The sequence below is a fragment of the Peromyscus eremicus genome, chromosome 1, assembly GCF_949786415.1.
Source record: "Peromyscus eremicus chromosome 1, PerEre_H2_v1, whole genome shotgun sequence".
Taxonomy (NCBI): domain Eukaryota; kingdom Metazoa; phylum Chordata; class Mammalia; order Rodentia; family Cricetidae; genus Peromyscus; species Peromyscus eremicus.
The window spans coordinates 60,490,375-60,508,866 of NC_081416.1; the positions used below are offsets into that span (position 1 = coordinate 60,490,375).

Consider the following 18,492-nt stretch of genomic DNA (forward strand, 5'->3'; position numbering starts at 1 on the left):
CAGAGAAACCCTGTCTCGAAAAACCAAAAAAACAAAACAACAACAGCAAAAAAAAAAAAAAAAAAAAAAAAAAAAAAAAAAAACAGACAACAAAAGCATGGGTACACATTTGGTTTTCATCAGGTCTTTGTTTGGTTTCAGAACGAGGTCACTTTTTACATGGGCATGTGATGGGGTTTGGTCCTATCCTCTCCATCATTTCTTAATCCCCTCTCCTTTCCACTTCTGCAAACTCCATCATCCCCTTTCACATTCATATCCATTTAAAAAAAAAAAGCAAACACATACTTGTAATGATATAATTATAATCTTTTATACAATTGTTTATGAAACACCATTAATTTTTTTTATTTGTTTGCAGTGCTGGGGAGAGAGCCACAGCCTTGGTCAGCTAGGCAAGGGCTCTACCACTGAGCTACACTCTATGCTCCCTGCCCTAAACCCCATTCATCTGCCTGTAGGTCTTGTTTCTAGCCATCTAGTTACATTGGCTTATTAGTTCAAGAAACTGTTTGAATCTCATACATAAAAACACATTGTTTATGATTTGTAGCATTTTTTTCTCTCAATATTAGCTTTTCTTGCCTGATTGAAGTGATCACCGTCACATGACACCCTCCTCTGTGTGCCTGTCTGTGCCCTTAGGTTCCTTCTGAGTGGTAGATCCCACTCAGTATTTGACAGGATTGTCTCTTGTAAAAATCTAGTCTGAGCAAGATTCTCCACGGAGGACCAGGCTGTTGAGCTTCATTAGGTGAAGAATGACTTGTCATTTGTCTTAGTTGAGGTTTCTATTGCTTGGACAAAATACCATGATCAAAAGGCAAGTTGTGTTGCCCTGGAGGAGATGGGAATGGGGGGCGGGCTGGGGGGAAGTTGAGGGGGGAGGGAGGGGGGAGAACAAGGGAATCCGTGGCTGATATGTAGAACTGAATTGTATTGCAAAATAAAAATTAAAAAAAAAAAGGCAAGTTGTGGAGGACAGGGTTTATTTGCCTTACATTTGCAGATCATAGTCCAACATTGGAGGAAGTCCAGACAGGAACTCAAACAGGGCAGGATCCTGGAGGCAGGAGCTGATGCAGAGGCCATGGAGGAGAGCTGATTACTGGCTTCTTCCCCATGGCTTGCTCAGCCTGTTTTCTTATAGAAACCAGGACCACCAGCCCAGGGATGGCACCACATTCTATTGGCTGGGCCCTCCCTCATTGACTACTAATTGAGAAAATGCCTTACAGCTGGATCTCACGGAGGCGTTTCCTCAACTGAGGCTCTACCTCTCTGATGATTCTTCGTTGTGTCACATTGACACAAAACCAGCCTGTGCATCATCCCTGTCCAGCATGCAGAGGGGACTTGTTAAACCAGTCTTCCTGGAGTGTCTTGGGACAAAACTTAACAACTGCAACCCCTCTAGGTAAGGCTTCCTCCAGATACCAGGCCTCTGAGACACCATGTGACAGAGGAGCAGTGGTGGCCCATACATCATCCCCTCCATCAAGTGACCCCAACAACCACCGGTTCTTTCCACCACAGTAACTGCACCTGTCCTCCAATGCTGCCCACCCACATTCAAAGGACAACTAAACTCTAATTGGCTGTGTACCTAGATCACAACAGAGGGGAGGTACAGCACAGAAAACCATGAGGTCAGTACTAAGGGGCAGGCTAAATGGGTTGGGTGTTGTGAAGAGAATTAGAGGAGGAGGAGGAGGAGGAGGAGGAGGAGGAGGAGGAGGAGGAGGAGAAGAAGAAGAAGAAGGCAGGAGACTGAGTTTGTGTTGTGAATACTGTTTATTTAGGGCTCGAACCAGGACCTGATCCACAGGAAGCCAGGAGGATAAAGACTGGTCAATCTGGGTGAAAGGGCAGCTGTCAGATTAGACTTGCAAAAAGGGGCAGACAAGGAAATAACCTACCAGAGAAGAGGTGAGCATGGAGCCAGGAGTGGAGTCCAGTAGGAGGAATCCTGGACTCCTGTGCATGATGCAAACATCTTTGGTGAGCTGTAGTGTGAAAAGTATTGAGCTTCAGAACGGAGCAACTAGACAGACAGGTTACCTGCACCAGCTCTGCCACCTGAGGTCAGAGGTCAGAGTCTCAGATCTTACACTGGCAGCACACAGGGGCACAGCAGCTGGACTGACAGCAGCAGGGCTTGCAGCAGCTGGACTGACAGCAGCAGGGCTTGCAGCAACTGGACTGACAGCAGCAGGGCTTGCAACAGCTGGACTGACAGCAGCAGGGCTTGCAACAGCTGCACTCACAGCAGCAGGGCTTGCAACAGGTGCACTCACAGCAGCAGGGCTTGCAACAGCTGGATTGGCAGCAGCAGGGTTCACAGGCCCCACAGGAACCACAGCCTCCCTTGCAGCCCCCACAGGAACCACAGCCTCCCTTGCAGCCCCCACAGGAACCACAGCTTCCCTTGCAGCCCCCACAGGAGCTGCAGACTCCCTTGCAGCCTCCACAGGAGCCACAGCCTCCCTTGCAGCCCCCACAGGAGCTGCAGCCTCCCTTGCAGCCCCCACAGGAACCACAGCCTCCCTTGCAGCCTCCACAGGAGCCACAGCCTCCCTTGCAGCCCCCACAGGAACCACAGCCTCCCTTGCAGCCTCCACAGGAGCCACAACCTCCCTTGCAGCCTCCACAGGAGCCACAGCCTCCCTTGCAGCCTCCACAGGAACCACAGCCTCCCTTGCAGCCCCCACAGGAACCACAGACTCCCTTGCAGCCCCCACAGCTGGAGCAGGAACAGGCAGGCACACAGCAGCACACAGGCTTGCAGCAGCACACAGGCTTGCAGCAGCAGGAGCCACAGCCCCCACAGCTGGAGCCACAGCCTCCACAGCTGGAGCCACAGCCTCCTGAACAGCCACAGCAGCTCATGGTTCTGGTGTTTGGTTGAGGATGTAGTAGGTTAGAGGAGCAGATAGAGAGGGAAGTGTGCAAGTGTGGAGCCTCCTGAGCCTGGGCCTTTTATATCCCTGCCCAGGGTCAAGTGTGAGGTTGCACATGGTCACTTCCTGGTTCCTGTCTGTGCCATAGTCTAGGACTCTCTTCTGCATGGTGTTACCTATTACCTCTGCTTTCCTTGTGCCTTTCCCAAACAGACGGCCATGTCCCCCAAAGAATGTTGCTCCTCAGTAAACATCAACAAGAGTCCAGGAGGTTTCCCCTTTCTTTGGGGCTATAGCAAAGCACAGAGAACAGGAATGAATGACTGAGGTACATTGGACTTGCAGGTTTCCTTGAGCACAGCTTCTGTATTGATCTTCCCATGCCACTTTTTAACATTTTCTGTAGAGACACGGTTTCTCTACATAGGTAGCTCAGGCTGACCTGGAACTACAGCTCTCCTCTCACCTCAGCCCCTCTAGAGCTGGTTTTACAGGTGTGCTCCACATGCCTGGCCCAGCATTGCCTTCTAATGCCATGTTTCTTGCTGAAGCAGAACCAGAGCACTGTGGTCCTGGCCTTTAGAAATCCAACCTAGGGACTAATTCTTCAGATCTGGGGCCTGGGCTCAGCTCTGATGTCTGCTGGGCTCCTGTCTGCTCAAGGCATCATGGGAAGATTTGAGTGTAGACTGAAACACCATCAAAAGTCTTGACCCCAGAGCTCAGTTCCACTCCACATAGTGAGTATTTATATCTACAAAAGACACAGTCTAGTCCTTTCAGACTATTGCCCAGTGGTAGACAGGTGTAGGGAGTATACCAGCTGTCCAATGCAATTTAATGCAATTTTGTGTAAATATGTCTAGACTTCTGCCTAGGGTCTGAGAAGGGGGAAGATGCTCCATGCTATTCCCCTTGAAGCCACACAGTGGCACTGTGAGAGGCCTGCTGTCCTGCTCCCTCACACTCTCCAGAGGTTCCTCCAGCTGAAGGGTCCTCTTGCTGCCTTTCCAGTTCCTCCTTCCTCACTTCCTGTCTTGTTTGAGAAGAAGCAGCTGCATCAGATGCAGGTGCAAAGATGTCAAAGAAAACTCTGGGCAACCAAAGCACATCCAGGAGCACCCAGTCCATCCAGGTCCTATCCAGTTCCTGGAGCCGTGCTTCATTTTCTACTCAGATCCAAGTGCTTGAATAATTTACCAAATTCTGTCAGAGATCCTCTAACTATACTTGGGCAGGCTCTCTCTGGGAGCACAGGGGATCTCACTCCCACAGGCCCTTGTTCTTCAGACTCCATTTATTGTCTTTAGGATTTTAGCTCTAACAGTAAAGGGGCAAATTATAAGCCAACCCCACTGAACCATTAACATGGAACAACACACCAGGAATCTCCTGTTTTGATAGTTGCCATCCCTAAATGGGTTTTGAGCCCTGTTCTCCAGTGTGCTTACATGATGTAGCCATACTTCTCTCTAAATGTCCATTACTTATTGGGAATATACAAATTTGATCTTTTTAGACTTAAAATACTAGTGTATTTTAGCATCCTGTTTTTTGTTGGTGTGTGGGGGCATTGCCTGCAGATTAAACTCCTTCAGAAAGGAGTTTAAAGATCTCTTAAAACAACAGACAAAATCTGGGCATGGTGGTGCACACCTGAGGCAGGAGAATTGCCACAAGTTCCAAGCATGGCTATAGAGAAAGACCCTGGCAAAAAGTTTAAACATACAGCTACAAGTGTTTAAAAAGCAATTTGATAAAAGCAGAAACAACTTTTGTTAGTGGATTTGAAAACTTGAAGTAAAAGACATATTTCTGGGAAAGTATGAAATTGCCAAATTCATAGGAAATAATTCTGAAAAGCTGGACAAAACAATAAAACCTTGAAAGGCACTGAAATGATCCTCAGATTTAAGTCCAAACACCCATAAGTGCAGCATTTGTGGGATGGGAGAAAGGCTCGATGTTGTCTCTTTACAGCTCAAAGGAAGGGGTCTGAGTATCAGATACTTGTCAGTGTTTAATTGGGAGCATTATTTCCTGGGAGATGTGGCAGTCTGTCGGGAAAAGGAACAAGGATATAGAGATAATAAGTAACACCATGCAGAAGAGACCTAGACTATGACACAGACAGGAACCAGGAAGTGACCACGTGCAACCTCACACTTGACCCTGGGTAGGAATATAAAGGGCCCAGGCTCAGGAGGCTCCACATCTGCACACTTCCTCTATATCTGCTTCTCTATCTACTGCGAACTGAACCAAACACCAGAACCATGAGCTGCTGTGGCTGTTCAGGAGGCTGTGGCTCCAGCTGTGGAGGCTGTGGCTCCAGCTGCTGCAAGCCCGTGTGCTGTTGTGTGCCTGCCTGTTCCTGCTCCAGTTGTGGGGGCTGCAAGCCCTGCTGCTCTTCAGGCTGCGGGTCTTCCTGCTGTCAATCCAGTTGCTGCAAGCCTTGCTGCTGTCAGTCCAGCTGTTGCAAGCCCTGCTGCTCTGATTCAAGCTGCTGCAAGCCTTGCTGCTGCCAGTCCAGCTGTTGCAAGCCCTGCTGCTGTCAGTCCAGCTGTTGCAAGCCCTGCTGCTCTTCAGGTTGTGGTTCATCTTGTTGCCAGTCCAGCTGCTGCAATCCCTGCTGCTGTCAGTCCAGCTGCTGCAAGCCCTGCTGCTGTCAGTCCAGCTGCTGTAAGCCCTGCTGCTGTCAGTCCAGCTGCTGTAAGCCCTGCTGCTGTCAGTCCAGCTGCTGTAAGCCCTGCTGCTGTCAGTCCAGCAACTGTAAGCCCTGCTGCTGTCAGTCCTGCTGCTGTAAGCCCTGCTGCTGTCAATCCAGCTGCTGCAAGCCCTGCTGCTGCCAGTCCAGCTGCTGCAAGCCCTGCTGCTCTTCAGGCTGTGGGTCTTCCTGCTGTTAGTCCAGCTGCTAAAGACATCATGCTGTGTCCCCATGTGCTGCCAGTGCAAGATCTGACACTCTCAACTTGTCATTGTCTTTCTGAACCAGCTTCCTCAGCTGTGTCCTTCAGTTTATCACCGGGTCTCAGACTATAATGCATGTTCCCTTAGTACCCCTGTTTCCCACAGGACCAAACCAATATTGGCTTCCAGTTCCCAAGAAGAGGTCATCATCTCATCAACTGTCTCCTAACAAATTCTGTTCTGGAGTCGTACTACCTATAGTGTCCTCACCATAGCCTGCCCACTTAGGCATCTGAGATCATGAGACCTTTCCTGACATGTCTTTTTATCTTAGCAGGAGCCAACCCTTGGTGTTGCTGCAATAAGGTGAGTATAAAGACTTTCTTGGACTAGTATGAGGAGAAACAGCAACCCCTGCTTTCTCTCAAAATGAATAACACAAACCAATAAAAAATATCACATGGACCAACTGTAACCACGTCTCATTCATTCTGTCACTGGCTCATCAATCCATGGTTTCCACTTTGTCTTGTTTTGTGTGGGATTCCACCAGTCTGATGGTGGTGCTGAAGGCAGTTAGGGTCTCTCCTGCCTCCCATCTCCTTCTACCTCTCTCCTCTCTCTCTTGGGACCCTGCTCCATTCATGCCTTACTAGATTTGGTAGGAGAGACACCAGACTGCTAGGCCAAAAGAGGCTCTGAAGCTGTGACAGCTCCTGGCCGGGTCAGACCCACTCCTCTGACAACTCCCTTTGGAAGGCTCTGACTTTCTCAGTGGGCATTTAAGTGGCCTGAGGATCTCTGAGAGCACCCACATGCCTAGCCTCACCAAGCCCTTCTCTCTGGATATTTTCATCTGGCTTCCACCAGGTGACATTCTTTCCTAATATGGAGCTGTCTGTTAAGGAGACCTATCATGTCCTTCAGCAGAGGAGGGCTGTACACCCAGCCTTCCCTCTAAAAGCTCTCCAAAGCCCCCTGAGCTATGAGAAGTGGAGACATTAATTCATGAGCAGCCTGTGTCCTATGTAAAGAAGAGCACCAAAAGTAAAGTTCTGGTCCTGCTATTCAGGACCTGTGTAGGGTGGCAGTGAAAATGTTGTCACTCGAGGACAGCAAACACATGACCAGGTTGATAAAGGGAACTAGGAACTGGGGATGCATGGCTGGAGAGAACAAAGCTCTACTTCTTGAATTAGGCACTTCAGTATGAAACCTAGATGTCTTTTCTTTAATTAATTTAATTGATTATTATTTAACAATATAGACATGTGCATACATGCATACACACATACACACACACATACATTTCAGGAGAAGGTTCACTCTTTCTCTTGGATTCTGGGACTCAAACTCGGGTTATCAGGCTTTCACTGAAAACACTTTTACCCATGGGGACATCTTGACAGTCTTCCTTCTGTCTTTAAAATATAGTCTCTAAGCTGGACATGGAGACTCACACCTATAATCCTAGCACTCAGGAGGCTGAGGTAGAAGGATTCTCAAGTGTCATAGTTTGCTTCAGCTGTCAACTTGACACAAACCTAGAGTCACTTGGGAAGAAGGAACCTTCACTGAAGAATTGCCCAGATCAGATTGGCCTGTGGGAATGTCCTGGGGCATTTTCTTGATTAATGATTGATGTGGAAATGCCCAGGCCACTGAGGGCAGTGCCCCCCTGGGCAGGTGGTCTTACATTGTATGAAAAAGCAAATAAAACAAGCCATGGGGAGCAACCCAGTAAGCAGTTCTCCTCCATGGCTTCTGCTTCAGCTCCTTCCTCCAAACTCCTGCTCTGACTTCCCTTCCTTTCCTCCCAAAGTCACTTTTGGTCATGGTGCTCATCACAGCAGAAGGCCAACTATGTGTTGTGTAACTTCCCAGAGAGCAGGGGGCGCTGCTCTGGATGGCATAATTGGGTCCATCTGGGTTGACCCAGAAGCCTCATGAGAGGAATAATGTCCTTAGATTATTGGCTGGGTGGTGAGTGAGATAGGAGGTTTTAGCCTCTTACCTCTGGGGTGAATTTGGAAAAACACCCTGTCCCCTTCATGCTGGCTGCTGTAGCAGCAGTAAATGAAGGATTGGGATAATTGAACTTAAAGGATTATCTCACGTGCAGAAGAAAAGATTTAGAAAATGTATGGAAATTTAGGAAATGCCCATTCTCCTAAATTAAATTTAAGATAAAATGAACCCAGTGCTGTGGATGACTGATCGATAAATAAAACACTTCTTGACCAGTAGCCAGGCAGGAAGTATAGGCGGAACTTAAAGAGAGGAGAATTGAGAGAACAGGAAGACAGAGAAGGAGACACTGACAGCCGCCACCATGACAAGGAAGATATATAGTACCGGTAAGCCACAAGCCACGAGGCAAAGTATAGATTAATAGAAATGGGTTAATTTAAGATGTAAGAACAGTTAACAAGAAGCCTGAGCCATTAGACCAAACAGTTTAAATAATATAAGTGTCTGTGTGCTTATTTTATAAGTGGGCTGTTGGGTTGCCACGCCTGGCAGGACACGGAGAGAAAACTCTCTAGCTACAACCTAATTTACTTTATTTTATTTTAATGTGTGTAACTAAATGGTTTCTATTGTTATGATAAAACACCATGACCAAAGCAATTTGGAGAGGAAGGAATTTATGGGGCTTACACTTCCATATCACTGTTCATCACTGAAGGACAGGAACTCAAGCAGGGCAGGAACCTGGAGGCAGGAGCTGATGCAGAGACGATTGAGGGTGCTGCTTACTAGATTGCTCCCCATGTTTAGTTAGGCTTGTTTCTTCTACAGCCCCAGACCACCTGGCCAGAGTCGGCACCACCCACAATGGACTGGGTCCTCTTCCATCAATCAAAAGATAATGCTTTACTGGCTTACTTATAACCACATCATATGGAGGAATTCCCTTAATTGAGGTTCCCTCCTCTCAGATGACATTAGCTTGTGTTAAGTTGACATAAAACTAGCCAGGACAATGTGTGAACACATGTGTGGAGACCAGAGAACAACTTCAGGTCTCACTATCGGGAACTTTGTCCACCTCCTTTGAAGCAGGGTCTCTCACGAGGCTGTGGCTTGCTGACTGACTAGGCTGGCTGGCGAGTGATCCCCAGGGACTCTGCTATCTCTGTCTTCCTTGAGCTGAGGCTCTACCTGGCATTTCACATGGGTTCTGGGGATGAAATGAGGGTCTTTGTACTTGCAAAGTGCATGACAAGTGCTTTACCAAAGGAGCTGACCTGCTAGTTCTGAAGGAACCCATTGTAAATGTCCTCTTCTATGCTACACAAGGATGAACAACACACACACACACACACACACACACACACACACACACACACACACACACAGAATACAATAGATGCTTCTTTCTAGATGGTAGGGTGGGATCTGCTGAGGAACCAGTAGTTCCAGGAATGAGCACTGCTCACCTTTGACAGCAGTTCTTGTAGGTATCTGTCTTGCTGATGGGAAGTATTTCTTCCTTAGAAGAGGAGGAGCCTAGAGCCCAGAAAACCTTGAAGCCTACAATCCAAGATCAGAACAACCAACACCACAATTGGCAGAGAAAGGCCTGCTGCTACTGTGGGTCCAGGAGGTGTCCCCTTTCTTTGGGGCTGTAGCAAAGCACAGAGAACAGGAATGAATGACTGAGGTACATTGGACTTCAGGTATACTTGAGCACAGCTTCTGTATTGTTCTTCCCAAGGCCACTTTTTAACATTTTCTGTAGAGACACGGTTTCTCTACATAGGTAGCTCAGGCTGGCCATGCTCCCATTATGTAGCTCCGGCTGACCTGGAAATACAGCTCTCCTCTCTGCCTCAGCCCCTCTAGTGATGATATTACAGGTGTGCTCCACATGCCTGGCCCAGCATTGCCTTCTAATGCCATGTTTCTTGCTGAAGCTGAACCAGAGCACTGTGGTCCTGGCCTTTAGAAATCCAACCTAGGGACTGATTCTTCAGATCTGGGGCCTGGGCTCAGCTCTGATGTCTGCTGGGCTCCTGTCTGCTCAAGACATCTTGGGAAGCTTTGAGTGTAGACTGAAACACCATGAAAATTCTTGATCCCAGAGCTCAGCTCCACTCCACATAGTGAGTATTTCTATCTATAAAAGACACATTCTAGTTTTTACAGACTATCGCCCAGTGGTAGACAGGTGTAGGGAGTATACCAGCTGTCCAATGCAATTTAATGCAATTTTGTGTAAATATGTCTAGACTCCTGCCTGGGGTCTGAGAAAGGGGAAGATGCTCCATGCTGTTCCCCCTAGAAGCCACACGGTGGCACTGTGAGAGGCCTGCTGTCCTGCTCCCTCACACTCTCCAGAGGTTCCTCCAGCTGAAGGGTCCTCTTGCTGCCTTTCCAGTTCCTCCTTCCTCACTTCCTGTCTTGTTTGAGAAGCAGCAGCTGCATCAGATGCAGGTGCAAAGATGTCAAAGAAAACTCTGGGCAGCAGAAGCACATCCAGGAGCACCTAGTCCATCCAGGTCCTATCCAGTTCCTGGAGCCCTGCTTCATTTTCTACTCAGATCCAAGTGCTTGAATAATTTACCAAATTCTGTCAGAGATCCTCTAACTATACTTGGGCAGGCTCTCTCTGGGAGCACAGGGGACCTCACTCCCACAGGCCCTTGTTCTTCAGACTCCATTTATTGTCTTTAGGATTTTAGCTCTTACAGTAAAGGGGCAAATTATCAGCCATCCCCACTGAACCATTAACATGGAACAACACACCAGGAATCTCCTGTTTTGATAGTTGCCATCCCTAAATGGGTTTTGAGCCCTGTTCTCCAGTGTGCTTACATGATGTAGGCAGGCTTCTATCTAAGTGTCCATTATTTATTGTGAATATACAAATTTGATCTTTTTAGGCTTAAAATACTAGTGTATTTTAGCATCACCCTGGTTTTTGTTGGGGTGTGGGGGCATCTCCTGCAGATTAAAGTCCTTCAGAAAGGAGTTTAAAGAGCTCTAAAGACAACAGACTAAATCTGGGCATGGTGGTGCACACCTGAGGCAGGAGAATTGCCACAAGTTCCAAGCATTGCTATAAAGCAAGACCTTGCTGAAAACAACAAAACCTGACAAAATGTTTAAACATACAGCTACGACTGTTTAAAAAGCAATTTGATAAAAGCAGAAACAACTTTTATTAGTGGACTTGAAAACTTGAAGTAAAAGACATATTTCTGGGAAAGTATGAATTGCCAAATTCATAGGAAATAATTTTGAAAAGCTGGACAAAACAATAAAACCTTGAAAGGCACTGAAATGATCCTCAGATTTAAGTCCAAACACCCATAAGTGCAGCATTTGTGGGATGGGAGAAAGGCTCGATGTTGTCTCTTTACAGCTCAAAGGAAGGGGTCTAAGTATCAGATACTTGTCAGTGTTTACTGGGGAGCATTATTTTCTGGGAAATGGGGCAGTCTGTCAGGAAAAGGTACAAGGATATAGAGATAATAAGTAACACCATGCAGAAGAGACCTAGACTATGACACAGACAGGAACCAGGAAGTGACCACGTGCAACCTCACACTTGACCCTGGGTAGGAATATAAAGGGCTCAGGCTCAGGAAGCTCCACATCTGCACACTTCCTCTCTATCTGCTCTTCTAACCTACTGCGAACTGAACCAAACACCAGAACCATGAGCTGCTGTGGCTGTTCAGGAGGCTGTGGCTCCAGCTGTGGAGGCTGTGGCTCCAGCTGTGGAGGCTGTGGCTCTAGCTGCTGCAAGCCTGTGTGCTGTTGCAAGCCTGTGTGCTGCTGTGTGCCTGCCTGTTCCTGCTCCAGCTGTGGGGGCTGCAAGCCCTGCTGCTCTTTAGGCTGCGGGTCTTCCTGCTGTCAGTCCAGCTGTTGCAAGCCCTGCTGCTGTGATTCAAGCTGCTGCAAGCCCTGCTGCTCTTCAGACTGCGGGTCTTCTTGTTGCCAGTCCCTCTGCTGCAAGCCCTGTTGCTGTCAATCCAGCTGTTGCAAGCCTTGCTGCTGCCAGTCCAGCTGTTGCAAACCCTGCTGCTGTCAGTCTAGCTGCTGCAAGCCCTGCTGCTGTCAATCTAGCTGCTGCAAGCCCTGCTGCTCTTCAGACTGCGGGTCTTCCTGCTGTCAGTCCAGCTGCTGCAAACCCTGCTGCTGCCAGTCCAGCTGTTGCAAGCCCTCCTGCTGTCAATCCACCTGCTGCAAGCCCTCCTGCTGTCAATCCAGCTGCTGCAAGCCCTGCTGCTGTCAATCCAGCTGCTGCAAGCCTTGCTGCTGTCAGTCCAGCTGCTGTAAGCCCTGCTGCTGTCAGTCCAGCTGCTGTAAGCCCTGCTGCTGTCAGTCCAGCTGCTGCTTTAAGCCCTGCTGCTCTTCAGGTTGTGGGTCTTCCTGCTGTTAGTCCAGCTGCTGAAGACATCATGCTGTGTCCCCATGTGCTGCCAGTGTAAGATCTGAGGCTCTCAACTTGTCATTGTCTTTCTGAATGAGCTTCCTCAGCTGTGTCCTTCAGTTTATCACCGGGTCTCAGACTATGATGCGTGTTCTCTTACTACCCCTGCTTCCCACAGGACCAAACCAATGTTGACTTCCAGTTCCCAAGAAGAGGTCATCATCTTATCAACTATCTCCTAACAAATTCTGTTCTGGAGTCATACTACCTACAGTGTCCTCACCATAGCCCCACCCACTTAGCCATCTGAGATCATGAGACCTTTCCTGACATGTCTTTTTATCTTAGCAGGAGCCAACCCTTGGTGTTGCCACAATAAGGTGAGTATAAAGAGTTTCTTGGACTAGTATGAGGAGAAACAGCAACCCCTGCTTTCTCTCAAATTGAATAACACAAACCAATAAAAAATATCACATGGACCAACTGTAACCACGTCTCATTCATTCTGTCACACGTTCATCACTCCATGGTTTCCACTTTGTCTTGTTTTGTGTGGGATTCCACCAGCCTGATGGTGGTGCTGAAGGCAGTTAGGGTCTCTCCTGCCTCCCATCTCCTTCTACCTCTCTCATCCCTCTCTTGGGACCCTGTTCCATTCATGCCTTACTAGATTTGGTAGGAGAGACACCAGACTGCTAGGCCAAAAGAGGCTCTGAAGCTGTGACAGCTCCTGGCCGGGTCAGACCCACTCCTCTGACAACTCCCTTTGGAAGGCTCTGACTTTCTCAGTGGGCATTTAAGTGGCCTGAAGATCTCTGAGAGCACCCACATGCCTAGCTTCACCAAGCCCTTCTCTCTGGATATTTTCATCTAGCTTCCACCAGGGGGCATTCTTTCCTAACATGGAGCTGTCTGTTAAGGAGACCTAACTATCATGTCCTTCAGCAGAGGAGGGCTGTACACCCAGCCTTCCCTCTAAAAGCTCTCTAAAGCTCCCTGAGCTACGAGAAGTGGAGACATTAATTCATGAGCAGCCTGTGTCCTATATAAAGGAGAACACCAAAAGTAAAGTTCTGGTCCTGCTGTTCAGGACCTGTGTAGGGTGGCAGTGAAAATGTTGTCACTCGAGGACAGCAAACACATGACCAGGTTGATAAAGGGAACTAGGAACTGGGGATGCATGGCTGGAGAGAACAAAGCTCTATTTCTTGAATTAGGCACTTCAGTATGAAACCTAGATGTCTTTTCTTTAATTAATTTAATTGATTATTATTTAACAATATAGACATGTGCACACATGCATACACACATACACACATTTCAGGAGAAGGTTTTCTCCTTTCTCTTGGATTCTGGGACTCAAACTCGGGTTATCAGGCTTTCACTGAAAACACTTTTACCCATGGGGACATCTTGACAGTCTTCCTTCTGTCTTTAAAATATAGTCTCTAAGCTGGACATGGAGACTCACACCTATAATCCTAGCACTCAGGAGGCTGAGGTAGAAGGATTCTCAAGTGTCATAGTTTGCTTCAGCTGTCAACTTGACACAAACCTAGAGTCACTTGGGAAGAAGGAACCTTCACTGAAGAATTGCCCAGATCAGATTGCCCGGTTGGAATGTCTTGGGCGCATTTTCTTGATTAATGATTGATGTGGAAATGCCCAGGCCACTGTGGGCAGTGCCCCCCCCCCCGGGAAGATGGTCTTGCATTGTATGAAAAAGCAAATAGAACAAGCCATGGGGAACAACCCAGTAAGCAGTTCTCCTCCATGGCTTCTGCTTCAGCTCCTTCCTCCAAACTCCTGCTCTGACTTCCCTTCCTTTCCTACCAAAGTCGCTTTTGGTCATGGTTTTCATCACAGCAGAAAGCCGAATAAGACACACTGTTGTGTGACCTCCCGGAGAGCAGGGGGCGCTGGTCTGGATGGCATAATTGGGTCCATCTTGGTTGACCCAGAAACCTCATTACAGGAATTGTGGCCTTAGTTTATTGGCTGGTTGGTGAATGAGGTGGGAGGTTTTAGCCTCTTACCTCTGGGGTGAAATTGGGAAAACACCCTGTCCCCTTCATGCTGGCTTCTGTAGCAGCAGTTAATGAAGGATTGGGATAATTGAACTTAAAGGATTATCTCATGTGCAGAAGAAAAGATTTAGAAAATGTATGGAAATTTAGGAAATGCCCATTCTCCTAAATTAAATTTAAGATAAAATGAACCCAATTTACTTTATTTTATTTTAATGTGTGTAACTAAATGGTTTCTGTTATTACGATGAAACACCATGACCAAAGCAACTTGGAGAGGAAGGGATTTATGGGGCTCTCACTTCCATATCACTGTTCATCACTGAAGGACAGGAACTCAAGCAGGGCAGGAACCTGGAGGCAGGAGATGATGTGGAGGCTGTGGAGGGTGCTGCTTACTAGATTGCTCCCCATGTTTAGTTAGGCTTGTTTCTTCTACAGCCCGCGACCACCTGCCCAGGGTCAGCACCACCCACAATGGACTGGACCCTCTCCCAAAATTAAATGAAAATGCTACACAGGCTTGCTCACAACCGCATCATGTGGAGGCATTCTCTTAATTGAGGTTCCCTCCTCTCAGATGACATTAGCTTGTGTTAAGTTGACATAAAACTAGCCAGGACAATGTGTGAACACATGTGTGGAGACCAGAGAACAACTTCAGGTCTCACTATCAGGAACTTTGTCCACCTCCTTTGAAGCAGGGTCTCTCACGAGGCTGTGGCTTGCTGACTGACTAGGCTGGCTGGACAGTGATCCTCAGAGACTCTGCTATCTCTGTCTTCCTTGAGCTGAGACTCTACCTGGCATTTCACATGGGTCCTGGGGATGAAATGAGGGTCTTTGTACTTGCAAAGTGCATGACAAGTGCTTTACCAAAGGAGCTGATCTGCCAGTTCTGAAGGAACCCATTGTAAATGTCCTCTTCTATGCTGCACAAGTATGAACAATACACACACACACACACACACACACACACACACACACACCAAAGAATACAATAGATGCTTCTTCCTAGATGGTAGGGTGGGACCTGCTGAGGAACCAGTAGTTCCAGGAATGAGCACTCCCCATCTTTGATAGCACTTCTTGTAGGTATCTGTCTTGCTCATGGAAAGTAGTTCTTCCTTGGAAGAGGAGGAGCCTATAGCCCAGAAAACCTTGAAACCTACAATCCAAGATCAGACCAACCAACACCACAATTGGCAGAGAAAGGCCTGCTGCTGCTGTGGGTCCATTGAAAATAGTTGGGCCATGATTCTGCATGAAAGGGTTATTATGGATGGAGGGAGAGAAGGAAAGGGTGCTGGTTAGTTACCTGGGAAGAGTCTCAATGAGGGATTCTCTACATTGAGTTGACTTGTGTGGGATTGTCTTGATTAAGTTCACTGATGTGGGCAGCACCATTCCCTAGGCAGAGTCCTGAATTGTATGAGAGTTGAGAAATAGAGCTGAGCACAAGCAAGCAAGCAGACACACATGCATTTACTTCTCTAAGCTCTTGACTGCACAGATGTTGTGACTAGCTGTCTGAAGTTCCTGCCTTGACTTCCTTACAATGAGTGTCCATAACTGTAAGCTGAAATAAACCTTGATTTCCCATAACTGTCCTTTTGACAGGGTATTTTATTGCAGCAACAGAAGGAAATTAGAACAGGAAGAAAGGAAAGAAAACCAAAATCCTTTCAGTGCATTGCGGTCATGCCTCTGTGGCTGTAGCTGTCTTAGGTTCATATCCTCTGCTAGTATTCCACACAAACTGAAGCAGCTCTAGCTCAAGGGAAGCTGCACATCCCACAAAACACAGAGGATCCATGACACTATGAAAGTGACCAAAGAATCGTGGCTGAACACTGCCAAAGCCAGAGACAGTAAACTCCAGCACTTAGAACAGGAAACAGGTCCTGGTTGACAAGTGTAGGAGTTCTAGAGCGGGTTGAGCATAGACAGAGGTGGATGTGATAAAAGTGGCCTCCACCACCTTTTTTTTTTTTTGGTATGGGAATCCTCCTCTGTAGAATGATTGGCTGTCTGGTAATGAGAGGAGGATCTCCATACCAAAACGGTGGAGCCCACTTTCATTGACATCATGGAATCCTCTCTGTTTTGTGGTGTATGTGTCTCCATCCGTGAGTGCACACATATGTGTATATGTAAAGATAACTGCTATTGGTAAGTGGATGAGCTGCTGAGTGCTGCACTATTCCAGACATGATCAATGTGTTAATGTTCTCAAGACAGAATGACTTTTTTCCTGTTTGGGAACTTGAATAATCTGAACTGAGGGAGAATCCCAGCATGTTTCCACTGTAAGATCAAAGACAAACTGTCCTGAAGTAAATGGATGGTGACAGCTCGGGCCTGAAGAATTCTTCTTGACTCCCAGGAGCCTCATCTCCTGGGCTCCTTCCAGACTATCTGTCTGGAGATATGTTTGGAAGGATAGACCATGTGACAATGACTAGCATGCACTAACTAGGGCCATGTCTTAGTTAGGTTTACTATTGCTGTGAAGAGACACCTTGTCTATGGCAACTCTTAGAAAACATTTAATTGGGCTGGCTCACTTACAGTTTCAGAGGTTCAGTCCATTATGATCATGAAGGGGAGCATGGCAATGTGTAGGCAGAGGTGTTGTTGGCTACATCTTGCAGGCAAAAGTTGATTGACTGTCACACCCAGTGAAGCTTGAGAAAAAAACACCTCAAGGCCCACCCAAACAGTGACCTACTTCCTCCAACAAGACCACATCTACTCCAACAAAGCCACACCTCCTAATAGTGCCACTCCCTTTGAGGGCCATTTTCTTTCAAACCACCACAGGCCTGTGAGGGTGAAGTCCAGACAGAAAGCTGAGGTTACAGGGGAAGAGAGAGGATGCCCGGGTGAGCCTTGTACAGGAGACCAGTCAATGGGGCCCCCAATAGCCCCCTGATCTGCTTTGGAACCAGCCCCTTCCAGGCCTGTTCCATCATGGTAACAATGAGTGGCCCCACTCTTCCAGTACTCAGACCAACCTCCTTAGTGTCACCACCCACTTCCAAACAGAGGCAACCCCCAGTAATTGAACCCTTCAAATACACTTAGGATTTAATTTACCAATTGCTACCTGGTAATTTACTTAACTGCTACCTCTGCTGCCACACCCAATCTCAATAGCACTTGCTAACTGCCACTTACCACTGTCATGCAAATTATAAACATCAATTCACACCAGCAGTTAGAAACTCTTCTGAGCTGTCCACTCCTTTCTTAGAGATTTAATGGTTCATTTTTGGATAGCTGTGGGTTCATGTATAGTCACAACAGAACATAAAGAGGACCCAAGGTACCTGTGCCAGCTTTCACATGGCACCATCCTAAAAATATAATAATGTCACCCCAGGATGCTTGTATTGATATAGTAGAGACAGGATGGATATGATCAAAATACATTGTATACATGTATAAAACTCTCAAAAATTAAATCAAAGTAAGTATCATATTTAAGCATGAACTAATGAATAGCATTTTTCCAAAAAGAAAGAAAAGCCTGGAGAGATGGCTCAGCAGTTAAGAGCACTGAGTGCTCCTCCAGAGGACCCAGGGTTCAATTCCCAGCACCCATAGGGCAACTCACAATTATCTGTAATTCCAGTTCCAGGAGCATCTGACACCCTCTACTGGCCTCCTCAGGCACTGCATGCATGTAGTGTACATACATACATGCAGGCAAAACACCCACACACATAAAATAAATAAATAAATAAATAAATAAATCTTTAAAAATAAGAAAGGAAAAGAAACTACCCTGACAGTTGACTGAAACATCCCATAGGCCTTGGTCTAGAGTGAATAAGGAGAGAGGGAGCATCCATCTCTCTGTTTCTGCTGCCATGTCTGGCTGACCACAGTGGACTGTACTCTCAAACTGTGAACCACATAACATTCATACACATAAAATAAAATAAAATAAAATAAAATAAAATAAAATAAAATAAAATAAAATAAAATAAACCTAAGAAATTAATAAAAGATAAAGTACAAGTTGCCAGGAATTACACTAAGAAAATCAACATCCTTATTATAAGAGAAATGAAAAATCCAAACTATACTGGGTTCTGCCTCATCCCAGTCAAAATGGTTATCATTAAAAACAAATAACAATGTCGAGTAGTGGTGGTGCATGCCTTTAATCCCAGCACTCAGGAGATAGAGTCAGTTCGATCTCCTGAGTCAAGTCCAGCTTGGTCTACAGCGCATGTTCTGGGACATCCAAAAAAGCCCTGTT

General features: G+C 46.9%; 1 protein-coding gene across 1 annotated transcript; it reads left to right on the top strand.

Annotated features, from left to right (window-relative positions):
* Nucleotides 1-1,343: 1,343 nt before the first annotated feature.
* Nucleotides 1,344-12,135, top strand: LOC131903905 (keratin-associated protein 5-4-like; the record flags this gene model as incomplete). Its single annotated transcript, XM_059254795.1, has 3 exons — nt 1,344-1,417; nt 5,284-5,631; nt 11,943-12,135. Coding segments are annotated over exons 1-3 (615 nt in total), but the record flags the coding sequence as incomplete, so codon positions are not given.
* Nucleotides 12,136-18,492: the final 6,357 nt, after the last annotated feature.